At 47.1% G+C, this 20,814-nt stretch overlaps 1 protein-coding gene and 1 long non-coding RNA gene across 2 annotated transcripts; one reads left to right on the forward strand and one right to left on the reverse strand.

Moving 5' to 3' along the window:
- The first annotated feature begins 3,085 nt into the window (after positions 1-3,085).
- On the forward strand, positions 3,086-3,700 carry LOC136530859 (uncharacterized). The gene is made up of 3 exons (XR_010777894.1): positions 3,086-3,201; positions 3,289-3,492; positions 3,607-3,700. It is a non-coding gene; the product is annotated as an uncharacterized lncRNA (long non-coding RNA).
- A 3,505-nt stretch (positions 3,701-7,205) lies between these two features.
- On the reverse strand, positions 7,206-16,676 carry LOC136530862 (L-type lectin-domain containing receptor kinase IX.2-like). The gene is made up of 2 exons (XM_066523573.1): positions 15,344-16,676; positions 7,206-8,348 (listed from the first exon to the last, which is right to left on the reverse strand). The coding sequence occupies exons 1-2, from the start codon at positions 16,305-16,307 to the stop codon at positions 7,450-7,452; spliced, it is 1,863 nt and encodes a 620-aa protein (XP_066379670.1). The 5' UTR covers positions 16,308-16,676; the 3' UTR covers positions 7,206-7,449.
- Between the last annotated feature and the right edge of the window lie 4,138 nt (positions 16,677-20,814).

Below are 20,814 nucleotides of genomic sequence, written 5' to 3' on the forward strand. Positions count from 1 at the left end.
ATATATTTAGGGGGAGCTTAGTCTATGTAATGTGATAGTCAAATTTTGTGACCTATTCTACTCCACATACAAAGGATTACAAAGTTTGACCCTCCCTTGTGCTACTAATGTCTTCCTTTTCGGTGTTTGATTCCAAAGGGGGAGAATTTGTAGGACCAAAAGCAAGCCCGATCATAATAATTTACAAGTGGTAATGGTCCGAGAAAGGGAGGATAGTGGATTATGGAGTTAGGGGGAGGCTTAAATCCATAATGCCACATGGAGACATTTGCAAAGGCAAGATAAGTTTCCAAAGATGTTTACATGTGGTATCTTTTAGCAACATATAACCTTGCCCTTTGCATTGCATCCTAGCAAATAAATAGTTTTGGTCATGTTGTCATCAATCACCAAAAAAGGAGAGATTGTAAGGAAAATGGACCCTAGGCCCATTTACTTTGAATTTTGGTGTTAGATGACCAACACAACTAAATTGGACTAATGAATTTGCAAGTAACTGTTTTGTAGTTCAATAGGGTACAAGACGTGACTTGGACGAAGGTGACATGATGATCCCACGATCAACACCATAAGAAAGACCCTAGAAGCACAAGAGAAGACCCAAGATATCAAGCAAAGTCCAAGCACGAAGATGGAAACCAAGCCGAACGCAAGATCGCGAAGAAACGAGCTCGGCAGAGGTGACCGGACGGAGCCCTAATAAGGACCGGACACGTCCAATCAGTTGCTTGGCAACACCAGGTGTCGGTAGCAGTGACCGGACGCTGAGCAGCAGTGACCAGACGCACCGGTGCAACTGTTCATCGTCACGGCAGTATTTTAAGCGTGACCGGACACAGCAGACTGGACGACCGGACGCACGAAGTGCAGCGTCCGATCGTTTCCATAGAGGTTCCAGAGTGGCGCCAGCACGACCGGACGTGTCCGATCGATGATGACCGGACTCAGCCCAGAGTCCGATCATCGCGCGCGCTCAATGGTCGGGACGACCGGACGCGTCCAGTTAGGACGTGATCAGCGTCCGGTCAGTAGCAGAAAGGTGGATTTCGCCCCCAATGGTTACTTTCTCCGTAGGGCTTATAAATAGACCCCCAACCGTCTATTTGGCTAAAGTGGAGCTGAGGAAACATACCAAGGGTATTGATACACCATTTTAGTGATCTCTACTTGCATAGTGCTTAGTGATTCATTAGGTGATTAGCGTAGGTGCTTTGCGAAGTGCTTAGGTTGATTAGACCACCGCTTATACGCTTGCTCTAGGTTTAGGCCTAGTGTTTAGTGAGGTTTGCATACCTCTTACCACTTGGTGCTTACGCACACCATTGTTGTACATCGGAGGGGCTTATAGTCTTGCGAGATCACACCAACCGCGTTTGTGGTGTGGCCACCATCATGTACCGAAGGGAACAAGGCCCGCGGTGGTTCAGCTGGAAGCTTGACAGTGAAGACGGTGGAAAGCATCCGGGAGAGGCTTGTCGGAAGGCACGTCGGAGACCACTTGCGCGTGGGGAAGGCACGAGGCTATCCACGGAGTTACCTGACCGAGAGCTTGGCCCTTGTGAGGGATTCCTTGTGAGGGGCTCCAACGAGGACTAGGCGGAAGCTTGCGCGCTTCTCGATACCTCGGTAAAAATACCGAAGCCGTCGACGGGAGTTTGCATATCTCTACCTTACTCTTTAGCTTCCGCATTTACATTGTTTGCATAACTCCTTTTGTGGTAGAGATAGCAACACACTAGCAAAACCGTTGTTGCACATTTAGATAGTTTATCTTTTTTGCATAGGTTATGCTAAGGTTAGAAAATCCGCTTCCTCCAACTCATCTTCGAGTGTCTACTTGCGAGGTCCCGCGAGCCTCCCACAGGTTCCGCTTCCTCACCAACGCCTAGTGATTCGCCCCGAAGGACAAAAGTAAGTAACTGTATATGTTATCACCACTACTTCATATGATATGATGAAAAAAACTAATAATTTTTCTTAATTACTAGTGCAGGAACTGGGTGGTTGTGTCGGGTGGTAGCGCACGGCTAGTCAACGGCATCCTGGGTCTTCTGTGCAGGCAGCACTTCCCCGACATTGTCACGTACGCATCGAAGACGGAGCCGGCCTACTCGTTTGACCACTACGTCGTCGCCTCCGATGCGGAGTACCCCAACAAGGTGGCGCGGGTGAAGGCAGAGTTTTTGGTAAGTCTCCCTTGCACAACATTGCTCAATACGTCGCATTCATTGGACTTTTCTTGAAATAATGAATCGATACAACGCTTTTGTATGCAGACTTATTACATATGCGAGGAGGGATTTGAGGCCAGGGCGGAGCAGGCGACTACCAAAGCCTGTAAAAAACTCGTCACCGACATGCATCACGAGGCGCGCATCCAGGCCATCGTAACCTACTACGGGTCGAAGCTTGGAGAGAGGAAAACCAAGAAAGATGCAAGAGAGATGCAGCTGACCCGGGAGCAGTACCTTGAGGTAAATGAAGAACATCAATATTGATTCAATTTGAGATTAAGTTGGTTTAATTTGATCTTCTTATATGTCCAATACTTGATGACGTGTAGGTGATTCCCTGGTGGTGCCAAGCGTATCCCGAGTGTTGGGCGATGATGGTGGACAGGTGGTTCACGGAGGAGTACCTCAAGATGCACAGGGATGCCCGGGACCGTCTTTTACTGATGCAAGGTCTAGCACACCATCAAGGCAGCCGCAACCTCGCCGGATACAAACAAGCATGGGTACGCGAATTGATTTATCTATTGTCACGCTCAGTTCTGTCTGATTTCTAATGATCGTGCTGTCTTTCTCGCAGTCGGCGTCACATAGTGGCCAGGCTTGCTCGGACTTCCAGGCATGGTGTATGGCCCACAAGGGTAAGACGACGTCCGATGTCTCCTTCAACCTGGAGGACCCGCCCGAGGCATACATGAACCCGAGCGTCCACTCCCGCATCAGTGAGTACACTGAGGTGGCGAGGTCGCTCCATGGGGCAGACCACGATCCGAGCACCCAGGACTTCGATGGAGAGGCCATCATGAGGGCGGGGCAAGGCAAGAATCATGGGCGGTTCTGGCTTGGCGACGGCGTCATCGACACGACCTCTACTCCCTCTCTCTCCCAGATCCGAGCACGGAGCACGAGCGAGAGCCTGGCCATTCGCACACGGCCGACTGCTGCACAGCACCGGGTCGATGCACTCGAGGTTATTCCTATTTTACTCGTCATACATTGATCTTTACACACCTTAATTAGCTTTGCATTACTGAAACATTGGAGTGAAATATTGTAGGCCCGGCTGGAACAAGAAATGAAGGAACGTCAGGAGCTGGGGGCCCAGTTGGAGGCCGAGCGGGCCGAGCGGCAGGCCCAGGCGCAGAGGCTGATGGACATTACGGATTTCCTACAAGGGCTTGGGCAACGTATGGGCTTGTCTCTACCACCTGGGCTGTTGGTTCCACCTCCGCCTCCGCGTCCTGCAGCTGCAGCTACTCCTGTGAGTATCAAAGTTTTTTACTTTCGCTTGTGCTTTGCTTGTATGGCCTCTATCGTCCTAGATTAGCTATCAAAATAATTTTGTCTCACATGCAATGTTTTCTCCTTTGTGCAGTCTCCATCTGACGGTGGTTCAAATAATCCACCTCATGCACCTACGAATGATGCATCTGGGCCTTCACCACAGTCGCAGTGGCTGAGATGAGTGCATGTTGTATTTTTTACATTTGTTGTTCACTTGGTGATGGACTTGTGATACTTGTGATGCACTTGTGGACTTTGATGGACTTGTAAACTTATTTGGATGGACTTGAGCACTTATTATTATATATTGTGATGGATGTGATATGGGTGGATGGATGAGATATATATGTGATGGATGAGATATATATGCGATGGATGAGATATATATATGTGATATATGTTTGTATGAATGTATTTGTCATGATGTAATGCAAAAAAAAAATATTTGCCGTTTTGGGTCACTTTGCCGAGTGTTGCACTCGGCAAAGGACGCCTTTGCCGAGCGTAATGGTCACAACACTCGGCAAAGCTGGCAAAATGGGCGACCAGAAACTAGATTTTCCAGCTTTGCCGAGTGCTGTGACTATAACACTCGGCAAAGAAATTTAAAAAAAAAATTTAAACTTTGCCGAGTGTCTGCCGTGTTGGCACTCGGCAAAGAGTTTTTTTAAAAAAAAATAAAAAATATTTGCCGAGCGCCTAGAGGGGTGGCACTCGGCAAAGAAAATTTTCAAAAAAAAATAAAAGCTCTTTGCCGAGTGCCTAGAGGGGTGGCGCTCGGCAAAGAAAATTTTCAAAAAAAAAATAAAAGCTCTTTGCCGAGTGCCTGGTGGGTTGGCACTCAGCAAAGAAAATTTTCAAAAAAAAATAAAAGCTCTTTGTCGAGTGCCTGCCGGGTTGGCGCTCGGCAAAGAATTTTTTTTTAAAAAAATAAAAAAACTTTGCCGAGCGCCTGGAGGGTTGGCACTCGGCAAAGAAAATTTTCAAAAAAAAATAAAAGCCCTTTGCCGAGTGCCTCACGGTTTGGCACTCGGCAAAGAAATTTTTTAAAAAAAAAATTTGCCGAGCGCCTCACGGGTTGGCACTCGGCAAAGAAATTTTAAAAAAAATAAAAAAAATCTTTGCCGAGTGCCTGCACGGTTAACACTCGGCAAAGTGACCGTCAACGGAACCGGCGCCGTGACGGTCGCTTTTCTTTGCCGAGTGCCCGATAAAATACACTCGGCAAAGAGTACTTTGCCGATCAATTTTTTGCCATGTGTGCTTTGCCGAGTGCCGCACTCGGCAAAGCCTTTGCCAAGTGCAATATAGCCTCAGGCACTCGACAAAGAACCTGAATCCAGTAGTGAAAAGTGTTCACGCGACAGCAAAGGAAAAGCAGGCGCGAGCGCGCGGCCGTCGTCGTCGTCGCCGGTGGCCGCCTTCTCCACCGCAAAAGCAAGTGGGTTTGCTACGGTGCACTGGGACAGAGCCGTCAGAGCGTCAATGGAGAAAGCTCTGAATCCGATTGGGAGAAAATGGCGTGGCCCCCACGTGTCTCGTCCCAAATGAATTCCGGATTCTCCGACACCGATTCACCCCTGACGAAAACTTGAGGATTGGACTGACGCGCCAGGCGTCCTGGTTCCAGATTGCTTGAAAGTTCCAAGTTTTTTCACCCTCTCTCCATCACATCGAATCTAGAGACACATGCATGCAGCAGTAAATATAGATAAAAAAATAACTAATTACACAGTTTGATCGTAAATTACGAGACGAATCTTTTGAGCCTAGTTAGTCCATGATTGGACAATAATTGTCAAATACAAACGAAAGTGCTACAGTGCCAAATTTTTCAAACTCTTGCAATCTAAACAAGGCCCTGGTGCCTATATATTTCTGGTTTCTGCTGCTCCACCGGAAATCATCTCATCGATCGTCGCCAGTGCCGGTCCTATGATCTTGAGGCTCTGGCGAACTGATCAACGTAGCTCCTCTAAAATCTTATAATATATAGGCACTAATTTTACTTGCAAAGCGAAAATAATATCATAATATATTTTTAATCTAACACCTAAATTAGAAGGAAACCATAACTATACGAGTACAAAATACTAGAAATCTAGAATACTATACAAATAATTAATTTGGATTAAAAATAAACAAGAAAAAAATACCTAGGGCGTGGACATGAATTGAAACAACTGATCGGCGAATGCAATTCGCAAGGAGGCAGGAACCAAGATGTCGTCGTCATGGAGCCTTGCCCGGTCGGCGCCGTCGTGCGCCGTTCTCTGGCGGTCCAGCTCTCCGCGCGTCGGCGCGTCGCGAACTCATGAATCGTGATCAGAGTGTGCGGCGTGGTTCCTCGCCTCCTCTCTGCCTTGCAAAGAAAGACCAACGTTGTCTTCTTGGGCGGCCTGGCCAATTCTCTGCCTATCTTCTGTCTTTCATTAGTTTGCTGATGATGCCTAATGAACTATTGGGTCTGGGGGTTTGTATACCTACACTTGGTCCTTCCCCGGCATGGGACCTCGGCCGTCGCACCTCGTGCCCTCCCCTAGGGCCGGCACTGATCGTCGCCTCTCTGTTCCATCTCCACGCCTCACCTGGGCGGCGGCGGCGCTTCTGCCTTCTGGAGTGTGGGGTGCTCGTCTCCGTCTTCGATCCATGGCGATCCCTGTTGCCCGCGTGCACCTCAAGGTGGCACAGGCAGGTCTCCCGGCGCTGCTCCCGACCCCGCCCAAGTGGAAGATGCTGCCGCTGCTCCCGACGCCGTGCGTCGCTGCCATCCTCCCAAAGCCGGCGCCCGCCAAGCCCAGCCGCGCCGACTCTGACGAGAGGTGGGACGCGCACAAGGCCAAGCCGGCCTGCCTAGCGTCCCCAGCCTCATCATCATCAGGCCCTCGTTCCGCCGACAGCGTCAGGAGTAGCGCCGGCCATGGATCCCCGCGCAAGAGCGCGAGCTCGCCGGCGCCCAAGCCCGGCCGGGCCGACTCCGTGGAGAGGTGGGACGCGCACAAGAAGGCGGTGAGCCCAGATTCGTCGTCGTCGTCTTCATCAGCCACGTCTTCCCTCGCAAGCAGCAGCAAGTGGCCGATCTGTAGTGGGTCGTCCGCCGATCGCTGGGACGTGCACAAGAAGCGCCTCCCGCCGCAGGCCGAGCTGCTCGACGACGGCGAGAGCAGCAGTACTGTCAGCAACGACATCGACACGGAGGAGGAGATATTATGGAAGCCGCGGGCCATGTACGCAGGACCGGGCTTCGCCGTCGCCGCGCCGCAACCCAGCATGCTTCTTGCCAACAGCGTTCTTGGTTGGCGTTGCATATATAGCTGCACCGCACGCACTAATGGGCTGCGGCCGCTTGATTCTTCGGTTAGCAAAGCAAGTTTTGATCGCCTAGCTGATTACACTAGGCTAGTGAAGTTTTATTTAGATAAGCAGATGCCAGATAGCAGAGATGTTAGAATTTGCTTGTGTTCTTCTAGTATGTATGTTCTGAGGTCTTAGATTTCATTTGGGAGCTGGAACGACTGTGCATCAATGCATGTGCAAGTATGGCCTTGACTCTCACTGATTCTGTTTCAATTTCAACAACAGTACAACTTTATTTTATTACCTACTAATTACTGAAAGAGGAACGTTGACAAATGTACAGCTGCAAAACAATGTGATGCAAGCATCACAAACTCTGTTTATCGACGGAGTTGAAAACATGAACCATTTGCACATGTGACACTGATACATATATAATGAGCACCTAATCTAATTTGCTGAAACCAAGGTTTTAAATAGCCGGCTAAGCCATTTAGCTTTCTATGTTCAAAAAAAGGCTATAGCCGGCTATATCGGGCTATAGCGGCAGCTAAGGGTTAACTTGTACATAGAAAAACTTAGCTAAATCATTGTCAAACAGCTATAGCCGGAGATAGCGAAGGCTATAGCCGGAGATTTAAAACCTTGCTGAAACACGCGGCAGCGACATGCTACTTGGTGTCTCCTCCATTCCAGATTCCTGGCCGATGATCTGCGCCAGCTCGACCGTGCTAGCAGTAGCAGAGCTCCCGTCCCAGCGGCTCACCGCCGTGCTATACACAGAGTTTCGTGAGCGCCAATCCATGGGCGGCCACACGAATGGTGGCCTCTGAAGGGGCACATCCGGTGCCGGCGCCGACTTGGTGAGCACCTGCACCACCTCCACCATGCTCGGGCGATCGGATGGGTTGGGGTTCGTGCACGCCAACCCAAGCACCAGCAGACGTTTCGCCTCGTCCACAACGTCGTCGTCCAGGTCCAGCTGACGGCCCTCTTCCGCGGTGAGCACACCGTGCGCAGCCTCAAGCAGCTTCCCTTCCCGGTGAAGGCGCCACACCCAGTCCGTGATGTGGTCGTCGTCAGGCACGACATCCCCGTTCTTCTTGCCGGTGACGATCTCCAGAATGAGCACCCCAAATGCGTAGATGTCAGTCTGGCGCGTGGCCTTGTACCTCATGGCGTAGTCTGGCCCTATGTAGCCGAACGTGCCGGCGACGCCGGTGACGGAACTCCTGTTGACAGCCACCGTGCAGGCAATGCCAAAGTCACCGAGCCGAGCACGGAAGGCCGAGTCGAGCATGATGTTGCTGGCCTTTATGTCGCGGTGCAGCACCATGGGCTCGTGCTCATGATGAACGTAGTGCAGGCCCGTAGCTATGTCCCTGGCGATGCTGTACCGGGTGTGCCATTGCCAAAGACTTGTGTTGTCTTCTTGCTGCTGCCTGGTGCTGCCCCTTCGGAAGAGATGCTGATCTAAGCTACCATTGGTCATGTACTCATAGATCAGTAGTGGCTCACCTTTGTTGTAGGACCAGCCTGAAAATTTGCACACAACATAATCTGAGATCGCATTGATATTCATTGTACAAAACACAAATCTCGTTGAATATACAAGGTGTAAGCTTATCTGGACTAGACCAATGACTTCATTCCTACATACAAGATATGCATCATCTATAGCTACAAGACCAGCTAATTTAGTGTGACATCCCGTGTTTTGCATTGCCTGAAGTAAAAATCACTAAAATTTCTTTTTTCTTTAAATTTTAAATTCTCATCACTATTATTTACATCATCAAATTAGCATCGCTTATGAAATATATTTTTGAAATTTAATTTTTGGTGTAGCACGTGTTAATATTTTGTTTATAAACTTGGACACTTAGCAAAGTTTGACTTGGGATAAATTCAAATTCCTTATATTTCACGGATCAAGTACAAACTAAAGCAAATTAACATAAAGATACATCAAATTAAGTATAGATAGGGTCAAAATTGAATTAAAAAATTAATCTTGTGCAAAAGTATTCTATTGTGTTTGTTATGAACTTGCCGCAATACAAACTTGTATTAAATTATCAAACCCTTTTAAAATTGGTTACAATAAAAAAGAAAAAAAGACCTTTTTTAAATCCTAAAGCAACTAGGCAAAAAACTAACCAAACCACAATATAGACCACACTTTTTTCCATTTTCTCCGTGTCTTCACCAACCACCCTCCTTCTCCCTCGGTCAACTCTAGACTAAACTCTCTCTCGGCACAATAAGTAGCTTAGCCTTTATCTATCAACTACCCATTTCTTCTTCACTTGTCCTCTTCTTTGTGTCTTTACATCGCGCAGCTCACGTCACCCATCTCGTCTCGTCCCATGAATGAAAACAAGCATGCACCATGCATGTGCCAAGCCCTCACGTACATATGCCTAGACACTGCTCATGCCCCTAGGCACCTTTCTCCACATCTTCTCATTCCTAGGTGTGATTTGGTACTCACCGACAAGTGACTTGGTACTCACTGACAAGTGTGACTACGTTCTTGTGGCATAGACGGTTGAGGATGCTGACCTAAACTAGGAAGTCGTCATAGAGTCGGTCCTCCACAATGTGCTTGAACTTCTTGATGGCCAACTCCATCCCTCGCCCCATTCTCACGTAAGCAGCAAGGAGCATGCATCGATGCATAGCCCTAAATCCGCACTTCACGAGCTTCATGGCATGTCATGGAAGTTTTTGGTGGTTTTCTGATGTCAGCGTAGTCAGCCAGGGTTGCCACCCCAAGGAGGTCCTGCATGGTTTTGGTGAGCTTGTCCTACTTCTTGCACCTCTTGTACTAGCTTGGAGTTGAAGTAGACACATACAATGGTCGTAGTGATGACAACAACAGCTATGGATCCAAGGACCAAGGACAATATGATGGTACAGTCGTCGTTCCCTTCGCCTGCAAGTTTGAGCTCAAGAGGTATGAGTAGGAATAGTAGATCCTTTCGGCCATCAAGCTCCATGCATCAAGCTTTAGGAGTTTCCCCATGGTGGAATAGAAGCACAAGGACACAAACTATGGCATGATTGTTGTTGTGTTGAGTTTTAGGACCCCTTTAGTTGTGGCCGTCCTCAGTGTTCCTTGGGTAGCATCGACGAAGACTAACATGATGTGCTTCATGTGGACACAAACAATCCACATGTTGTATCTGCTCCGCATGGTGGAGGAAGAAGAATTGCGCAGTGACTCTATGTCAATCTGTACCAAGCTAGCATTACGGGAGTGAGATCCCTATATTTGGTTTTGGTAATTGAGACAACTAGTGGACAAACCTTTTGCTAAGTGTGTGATTAATCTAGGTTAGGTCCACATCAAGACAGAGAGCAAGGCTTGGAGATGGATGAAGGGTGACAGGTCCAATTGGAGCAAGCTCTCACATGGAAAAGAATAAAGAGAAAAACAAAGTCTAAGATGTGAAGGCAAGTTATAAATAGGGATTTTGTTTTTCTAGTCAAGACGTAGAGTGCATGATCGGGTTTAGGAAGATGGTCGTACTATTAAGCCATCTGTAAAGTCAAATCGGTTATCTAAGTGCCATAGGTGTGAAAATACATTGCATATACATTAGACCTAGTAACATGGTGAGAAGCAAGTGAAAACCACCTTTGAAAAATGTTTGTGAAAATGCTAACTCACTTCCACATATGTTGAACACATATTGGAGTTGGCACATTTGAAAAAGGGGCGGAAAATAAGATATTTGGTGCCTCTAGTGGACCATTGGATTGATCCGATGGGTCCCTTGGAGGACCATCATACTATAGCCATGCAGTGGAGTTTAACTGTCTAGGGTTTGGGATCAGATTGATCTGATGGTAAACTCTAGGCATCATTACATTAAAAGTTGGCCATTACAGAGACGGCGCACCGCTAAAGTTCATTGGATTAATCTGATGTTGGGCATCGGCACAATCCAATGGACAAAATAGATTTATGGAACTCTTTGTGTAAGCATCAAATTGCGACAATATAATCTAATGGTCAGGCTAGGGCACGACATTAGACTATAAGGTACCATAGCGATTGGGAGAGCCAACAACTAGTTTTATGACAGATGACATGCGACACCATTGGATTGGTTCGATGGGTGTCAACAATGGACATTGGATTTTAAGCTACCATTCTATTTTGCTATAGCATATAGTCTGATGGTGGGTTCTAGTGGGCATCTGACCAATATGATGGCTATGCAGTGTGCCCAGCCAGCCAGCCTAGTGGCTAGTTCTTGGGGGGTTTATAAATAGATGTGTTGGCCGGCTCTTGGTGAGCTCTCTTGGCATTCTAAGAAAACCAACACACTTGTGGGCATCCAAGAACACCTCCCACTCATATTTTGACTTCTGCTTCATCCAAATTGAGACTGGGAGAGATCTAGTGCATTTGCTTTGGAGTTTTGCATCTAGTGGCACTAGTTCATCGAATGGGCTACAAATTTATTGTTACTCTTGGTGGTTTGCGCCACATATACGGCTAGGAGCACTATGGTTGTTGAGGAAGAGTTGGTGATTTTTCTTCACCTTCGACCGGTGACATTGTGGGAGGTTTTGAACTCTCCTCGCAGGGTGCAAAGGGATACTCTAGTGGAATGCTCGTGGCTAATTGGAGTGGACCATTTGATTGATAATTGCGGCACCCAAGTTGTGGGTCTAGCTTATCACCCTAGTTAGTACATGAATCATCATATGGGGACTCACCACAATGAGGACATAGGTTGCTGGCAAGCAACTAAACCTTGGTGATAACTCTTGTGTCAAATCACTTGCCCTCGTTGGATTTCTCACGACACACTTGCACTTTACATTCCTATACTTTCTTGTGTGTGGTAGTTGTTTTCCTTGCTAGCTAGAGTAGCTTAGTCATAGTTGTAGTATTAACAAGTTTTAGTTGCTTGCTTTCGTAGCTCTCTAGTGTAGCTAGTGTTATTAGTAGCTTGTCGTGTTGTGCTTTAGTATAGAAGTCAAATCTACTAGAATGTGTTTAGGGGCTTGCTTGGGTGTTGTTAGAGCTAGAGCAAGTAGTGGTTTTTAGGATCTCTTGTTATACTAATCACTCTGATCTAGCCATCTAGATCGTATTAGGGGTCAAATATCTTGGTGGTTATCTAAGTAGAGACATAGTTCTTGGCTGCAGTGCTACTGGATGACGATGATGTGTTGCCAGACAACATGGGAATGGGATACCCTATATAATCATCGAGTGACTGGTGGACGACAAACACTAGGCAGCTCTTGGCTAGTAGGTTCTCTAGCTGGTGGAGTGAAGTTGAAGTTGATGTGTTGAACGATGCCTCATGGAAGCTCACCCCATCATTGCTATACGTGTATTTCCATAAAAATCATTAGGAGGATGAAGAACCAGCTATTGTCTAACAACTTGAATGCCAGATTATGGTCGAGGATCCACATGACTGAAGATTGGGCATTCTGTTCCCATCACAAAACCTAGTTCTCTCCCCAGTTGACACTCTCCCAAAGTCCTGAGTCTCATCGGCACTCCTCCTTTTCCTCCCTCTCGGTCTTTTCTCTTCCCTATGCGGTTCTCGCTCCTACATGGATCCGCACTAAGTTCCTCCGCGTTGGCCATGAGGCTGACTCCAACCCTTCTCATGAAGCACCGCCACCTTTGTGGATCCAACAAATGAGTGTGTTGATTTGGCGCCCAAGCACCTATGGGACATCGCCGAGTTGGTCACACACAAGGAAGACATGGAGGCAGATGTGTTACATTGTGTGATGGACCTCCACCTTGACCTCGTTCTTGACTAGCTCCCTAGTGGATCTAGCAAAGGAGTGTGCAGATCTAGTTGAAATGACTATCCACATCCCTTTAGTCAGCATCCTTGATCCTATCAACGGGATCTAAGGAAACCACCAAAAGGAAACAATTCCCTATAGTATGTTGAAAGCAAGGTGGTGAATTTATTTCTCCAAATCTAATGGTCCGTTGAGTTTGATAGAGGTAAAGGATAGCATATTCAATGGCCAGCGCCCACCCAACAGATTGAGTCATACTCTATGTGGTCTCATTAAAGAATCCCGAGAAGGCTTAGGGGTGAACCTAGGGGTAACTCAATGACCACCTCAAGCTTTTCCCAGCTCATGATGCACACAAAAGCATCGTGAAGACATGTGTGACCTATGGACTCCGTCAGAGGCCTCATCGACTTACATACCATGCAAAGTAGGCGAGAAGAATACCCAGTTAGCCTCCAACCTATTCTCTAAATCGCTTGCAACATCGGGGGCAACCACCCGTGGCCATGCTCATGTGCCTGCTGTGTTGATAGGACCAATGACAAAAGGGACTTGGAGCACTCTGACTGTCGTAAAACCTCTATGTGAATCCTTGAATTATGTAAAATCTAGAGGGATACCAATGAATACTTGTACCTAGGGTACCCCACCAATCGAGAAGATAGCCTCTACTAGATAGCACTTAGGCAAAAAGAGCAGTCTCAGAGGCTATAATCCATCGAGAAAAGCACTGGCGATTCCAAAGCCAAGGCCTTAGGGCTCACCGCCTAGTTCGGGCTCCCTAACTGGAACAACGCTTGGATGAAGGGTGGAAACAAGAGCCACGGAGCAGGTGCACTGTATCCCTACTTAGGAATCTGGGCCCCGCCACCCACTTAGGAAGTTCCCGAGTAGGTGCAAGGTTACCTGACCTAATAGTCAGCCAAGGAAAGGAAACAAAAGCATCTTGATCTCTGGCCCCAAAGTTAGAGGGCCTACTTGGCTCGCAAGAATGCCCATGCCATGTGCGGCCCATGCAAGGCTCTACCCTAAGGGCACAAACGAATTGGGTATGATTTCCTTCTTCTCCCACAAGCCAAAAATGATGAAGGGCATAATCCTCATGATGCAGGCACCCACACCCCCATACCATGGATGTTTCGAGTCACAACTGGCAGGGCACGACACATACAACCCTATGGTGAACTTGTGCAAAATAGGAAGATAGACATGCCTCATCGATTACTATGAGAACCTTTATCCTACCAACTCCGGTGTTGGCATGGCCACCCACAATTGGATGCCCCCATGACATTCTCCATGACTATGGAAGGATGCCAACAGTAGAGGACATGAACGCCTTGCCGCACTTTCAACGGGCTCTCTCAAAGACACCCCCTATATTTTTTCCCTCTATGTAACCCTGCTCGCTGTATAAGGGGTTGTAGGGACTCCCTTCCTTCGTCTTTGAAGCTTTTGCTCTATGGTGATTTCTTCAACAACCTCCTATTCGACTCCCGGTAATGTTAGAACCTCCCAACAATCACCCCATTTGTATCCCCTACTACAAAATTGGGCGCTTGGGCTAATGAACACAATCACCATCACCCGATTGGACATAGAGTCTTTGCCCAAACCAGTATAAATCCTCAGTCGATCGAGTGCTAGGCCATTCTGAACAAAACATGTGAATACAAATTTACTAGTCAGCCATACGAAACACTGACACCTAGAATAGCTTTTTGCAAAATCAATGGAAAAATTCTACATAACCCCCAAACTATCCGGTGTCCAAGCTTTTGAAATATATGTATAGTTTCATGGACAAGACCATCAGGGGGTTATTTGAACATTATTAGATACTTTAAGGGCTATAATATCATGGTTTATAGTTGAGAGGGTTATGTAATCAGCCCCTCATATGTTAGGGGTTTTTTGTAGACTTTTAACATGCCACGTTAATGAAACTAGCTTCAAAACCATCTCATGGGATTATTTGGATGGTTTTCAATAGTTTATAGGGTAAAGTAACTAGTTTTTTAAACGAGGGGGTAAAGTAGATAACCACTAATAGTTGAGGGGGATAATTAGACTTTTTCTCAAAATTATTTCTTTTTGTTGCCTTATACCGTGGCTAAACTATGTATAAGTACCAATCTCTGATTAATGGAGGAGCATTGCATAATTAATCCAATGGTAAACAATGGTACAAAAAAGTGTAAACGGCACTGTTCTAAAAAAAGTGTAAACGGCACCATTAGACGTGACCAAAATGCCTGTAGATGCGTATCCAGACGTCTAAACGACCATAGACCATGGCAAGCGGAATCATGCATGTTCAATGGATTTGTCTGACGACAGAGTGGAAGACTAAAGTCAAGCTGTAGTGGAAGACGGTATGCAGGGTGTGTTTGGTTGAGCTGTGGCCGTGGGAAAAAACTGCGGTGGGTTGTGAGCTGTGGGAAAGCTGTCGTGGGCTGTGAGCTATAGAAAAGCTGAAAACTGTTTGGTTAAACAAGTATAAAATATAGCTTGTGTTTTTATCTCTCTTGAAATAACTATGGAAGAGCTTTTTATTCCACCATTTTCGAAAAGCAGAAAGCCAAAAGCCAAAAGCAGGGTCAAACCAGCTTTCAAAAATGTACTACGGAAAAGCAGCTGCTTCTGAAAAAGCCGCCTGGAAAAACAGCCCCTTTGGTTGGGCTTTTGGCCCGCCAAAAGCCCGACCAAACGGACCCGCAGTGTGACTAGTTACTCACCGACGAGTGGGACTATGTTCTTGTGGCGTAGACGGTTGATGATGCTGACCTCCGCCAGGAAGTCGTCGTAGCGTCGGTCCTCAACATCCCGCGTGAACTTCTTGACGGCGACCTCCATCCCTCGCCCCGTTCTCAAGGAAGCAGCTGGAAGCGTGCATCGGTACACGGCCCCAAATCCGCCCTTGCCGAGCTTCATGGTGGCGTGGAAGTTCTTGGTGGCCTTTCTGACGTCGGCGTAGTCGACCTGGGTTGGCACCCCAGGGAGGCGCTGCATGGTTTTGGCGAGCTTGTCCTGCTCCTTCCTCCACTTCCTGTATTTGGAGTTCAAGTAGACGTATACGACGGCAGCAATGATGGCAACGACAACCGTGGATCCAAGGACCGAGGACAATATGATGGTGCTGCCGTTGTTCATCCCCTTGGTCTTCGCCTGCGAGTTTGAGCTCAAGGGATACGAGTTGGAATAGGGGAGCCTGTCGGCCGTCAAGCTCCATGCGTCAAGCTGCAGGAGCTGCCCCATGGAGGAATAGAAGCCCAAGGATGCAAACTGTGGCATGATGCTGCTGAGTTTGAGGACCCCGTTGGCTGTGGCCGTGCTCGGTGTTCCTTGGGTAGCATCGATGGAGACTGACATGACGTGCTCGACGTGGTCGTAATCGATCCACACGCTGTACCTGCTCCCCACGGAGGAAGAAGAAGAAGAATTGACCGGCGACTCCATGTCAATCTGTACCAAGCTAGCGTTACGGGGATCATCAGGTATTGTCCCGTAAACGGTGGTGATCTGAGCAGAGACATGGCTGCCGGCCACAGTGCTGCTGGATGAAGACGATGTGTGGCTGGACGACATGCGAATGGGATACCCTAAATAATCATGGAGTGAAGGGTGGACGGCGAACACCAGGCTGCTCTTGGCCTGTAGGTTCTCCGGATGGTAGATGCTCATAGTGAAGTTGAAGGTCATCTTGAACGACGCCTCATGGAAGCTCTCCCCGTCATCGCTATATGTGTATTTCCATAAATTAATCGTCGGAGGGATGAAGAACCAGCCGTTGTCGGACAAGTTGAATGTATGGTTGTTACCTCCGACCCCCAGGCCACCACCGCTGCTGCCTCCTGACACCTTGCGTATGGTAGTATTTGGATTGGCGAGGAACAGAGAGCCATGTGTTTGATTGAATGGAGAGCTCAGGGTGTAGGGTTCCAAATATTTCTGGTCATCGGAGCCAGTGCCAGAGGAACAGATCAGTACAAGGGAGCATATGAGGAGGAGTAAGATCGTACTGGAAGAACACGGGACGCAGCTTGGTCGTAGCGCAAGCGTATCGGTCTGGAAGGCCATTGCAATGCAACAAGACTACTTGCGTTGCTCATTGCACTGATTAGCTTGCTTTATAATACTCCCTCCCTCCGGTCATTTAGGGGGTGATTGGTTGCTCAAGGGCCAGCGAGCCGGGATGGAGTGGTTGTCCAGGCTCTTTCTAGCCATGATAAGACTATGCACTTTGCTGTGTTTTGTTGTCTTTGTTGTTGGTACACTACGAAACGAGATCGTGTTTGGTTGTACGCATGCATCAAACTTTTGAGTGTCTGACACATGGGCCCCTGCACCATGTGTGTATGAAGCCATCCCGGTTCGCGAGGGAAGATGAAATTGAGAAGACGGAGGCGTGCGGGATGAAGGGGGGCAGATGAATGGAACGAAGCAGGCAAAACGTGCGAGGAGGGGAACCAAACATGACCACAGTGCACCACTTGGTGCCGGATAGGGCTCCAGACGGCGGGAGCAGAGCAACCAATCACCCCCTTAGCCACTCCAATGTCTAGCTTGAACAATACTTTCATGGGCCATACGCCCATACCCCATTACAATTGAGTAGCCGCCCACTACTACATGCGCGTGCCATAAAGAATCCAGATTATGACCCGTTCAACAGAGAAAATTCAAGGTAACGGCGACGACGTGAGGATCGGACCGTACCGAACTTGAGATTCGAGACACACGCGAGCGAGCTATTTCAAGTGCCATGCAGTTAATTAATACTACTAGTAAAGTTCACGGGCATTATAACTTGCCTCGCTCACACGCCACAAGTGAACTAATCTGTCATATTCTTGACTAAAATAAGAATTCTCAGTCTCCTTCCCATTGCCGTGAGTAGCTGGCAAACGTCCACTGCTCACCATAGTTGGGAACAACACCCAAAGGCCATGTAGTTGACTGGGTTAGGCATTCGGTATTACTGAACTGATCGGTTCGGTTCTTAGCTTCCCACAAAAATTCGGTTCCTCAGAAAATAGGTACCAATCGGTTTGTTCTAAAAATCAGTACAGAGAAAATTCGATTTCATTATTTTTGGTTTGGTTTCGGTATTTTAATTTCTAAAAAACACCGAACAGATTATAGAGGCATGTAAAGGGAGGTTCAAAAGCCAATTTTGACAGAATTTTGACCTGATTTCATAGATATGCTCGGGAAATTTGATTTACCGAGGTAAAGAGAACCAAATTTACCGATATAAATTCATTTCCTAGTAATTAGGAACTGAATAGGGAACTAAAAACTTTGGTTTTAGTATGTTTGGTTTGGTTTTTGATTCTCAGTATTTGTTGTCAGAGGCCTAATACTTATAGAGTTGAACCTTACAGGAGGCATGTGGCCCCTAAGGCACCGCCAGGCTAGCTCCATGCTTGGACCTGTTCTTTGGCCCATAGTGCCAGCCCAACTACGGCATGTTTCAGGGGCATAAGGGTCCATTACTACGGAAACCTATACTAAAACACCTCCTCATCTCTCCAACACCTCCCATCCATAACCAAGTCAGAGAAAACCGACCCGTTTCAACGATGGGGCGCTACCTAGTTTTCTTCAGTTTGGGCTATAGTAACACTATAGTGCTATTGAACCAGCTCTGTAGAGCAATATTCCACCCACCCCACGCATGGGGTCACAATATTCTCCTCACATCAACATGGTTGTGGGAGACACCCACGACACATGTTGTCCTATACAACATATGGGAGGAAAGCCTCCCATAAAGGAACGTGCCACCACTCCCCATGATTCGTGCCACATGGAAGTTCTCTCTTTCACCTTGTAACCCTTCTCCCTCAGTGATATAATGGCAATGAGGGCTTCTTCTTCGCACAAAGGATAGAGAAGGCAGTCTCCCAACTAAACTCTGTCTTTATTTTAGAATGCCCCCTCTAGTTTTCCCGATTGTAGCCCCTACTACAAACATTAAGCTCACATGGAAAACGATTGAACACCATCAAACTAAACATAGGGCACATTGCCTGAACCCGTATAAATCCTTAGTCTCTGAGTGCTAGCCATCCAAGGCTATACACACGACTATAAATTTACTAGTGATATATATGAGGATACCCCTATTACGAAACGTCGACACCACATCAATATTAAGGACAACTTCTCCAACAACTTCGCGAGCTGTTTTTGTGCCAAACGTGTATTTTTTTCAAACATCTTCACATGTGAAGTTTCCTAAAACATGCTCTTATAAGGAATTGGTGTGGGATGAAGCTGAAAATAGTAGCTTGTCCCAACTTTAGCTCCTCCGATGGGCCTTGCATGTGATTTATGAGAGCATGTTTTAAGGAGCTTCATATGTGTAAGGAAAATGGACCTTAGGCCCATTTACTTTGGATTTTGGTGTTTAATGACCAACACAACTAAATTGGACTAATGAATTTACAAGTAATTATTTTGTAGTTTAATAGGGTGCAAGACGTGACTTGGATGAAGGTGACATGATGATCCTACGATCAACACCATAAGCAAGACCCTAGAATCATAAGAGAAGACCCAAGATATCAAGCAAAGTCCAACGGCTACTTTCTCTGTGGGGCTTATAAATAGACCCCCCCCAACCGGCCATTTGGATAAAGTAGAGCTGAGGAAACATACCAAGAGTGTTGATACACCATTTTAGTGATTTCCACTTGCACAGTGCTTAGTGATTCATTAGGTGATTAGCGTAGGTGCTTTGCGAAGTGCTTAGGCTGATTAGACCAACGCTTATGCGCTTGCTCTAGGTTTAGGCCTAGTGTTTAGTGAGGTTTGCATACCTCTTACCACTTGATTCTTGCGCGCACCATTGTTGTATATCGGAGGGGCTTGTAGTCTTGCGAGATCACACCAACCGCGTTTGTGGTGTGGCCGCCACCGTATACCGAAGGGAACAAGGCCCGTGGCGGTTTGGCCAGAAGCTTGATAGTGAAGACGGCGGGAAGCATCCGGGAGAGGCTTGCCGGAAGGCATGCCGGAGACCCACTTGCGCGTGGGGAAGACCCGAGGCTATCCACGGAGTTACTCGACCGGGAGCTTAGCCCTTGCGAGAGATTCCTTGCGAGGGGCTCCAATGAGAACTAGGGGGAAGCTTGCGCGCTTCTCGATACCTCGGTAAAAATACCGAAGCCGTCGATGGGAGTTTGCATATCTCTACCTTACTCTTTAGCTTCTGCATTTATATTGTTTGCATAACTCCTTTTGTGGTAGAGATAGCAACACACTAGCAAAATCGTAGTTGCACATTTAGATTGTTTGTCTTTTTACATAGGTTTTGCTAAGGTTAGAAAAAGAGGCCATAGTTTAGAGTTAGAGTTTTAAGTTTCCTAATTCACCCCCCTCTTAGGCGTCATGGTCCCCTTTCAAATGAAATCAGAGCCAGGTTGGCTCAATTTGGACCTTTGGTTTCACCGTCGTTGAGCCGACGCTATTTAGAGTGGTTGTGATTGATACCTCTAGGCCTCCGTTCTTTGATGGCACTAACTTCCCCTACTATAAAGCTAGAATGGCTTATCACCTTGATGCGGTAGATTTGGGTGTGTGGAGAGTCACTCGTGACGGGATGAAACCCATTAAGAATCCCGATAAACCCATAAAGAGTGAAGAAAAAGAAATTCATTTCAATGCTATAGCTAAAAATTGCTTGTTTGAATCTTTTAGCATGGATGTGTTTAACCAAGTGTTCACTTTAAATACGGCACATGAAATTTGGTTAAAACTCCAAGAGCTCCATGACGGCACAACTAATGTCCGTGAGCAAAAACATTGTCTAGCTAAACAAAATTATGATTCCTTTAAAATGAATGATGATGAGCTTGTTCGTGATATGTATTCTTGTTTGAATCTAATTATTAATGAGCTCCATTCAATAGGATTAACTAAGCTAGATGATGCGGACATCGTGAGGAAGATCATCTCCATGCTACCACAAAATAAATATGCAAGCATCATCACCGTCCTTCATAACATGGAGGACTTGAGCACCATGACCCCGGCCATAGTCATTGGCAAGATAGTGGCATTTGAAATGTCACGCAAGATGGGTCAAGAAGAAGCCTCTTCATCAAGCGAAGGCAAAGCTCTCGCATGTAGTGAAAAAAAGAAGATGAAGGGCAAGCGAGTTGAGACAAGCTCAAGCTCAAGCTCCTCAAGTGAAGATGAA

Source organism: Miscanthus floridulus, unplaced genomic scaffold (assembly GCF_019320115.1).
Source record: "Miscanthus floridulus cultivar M001 unplaced genomic scaffold, ASM1932011v1 fs_222_1, whole genome shotgun sequence".
Taxonomy (NCBI): Eukaryota; Viridiplantae; Streptophyta; class Magnoliopsida; order Poales; family Poaceae; genus Miscanthus; species Miscanthus floridulus.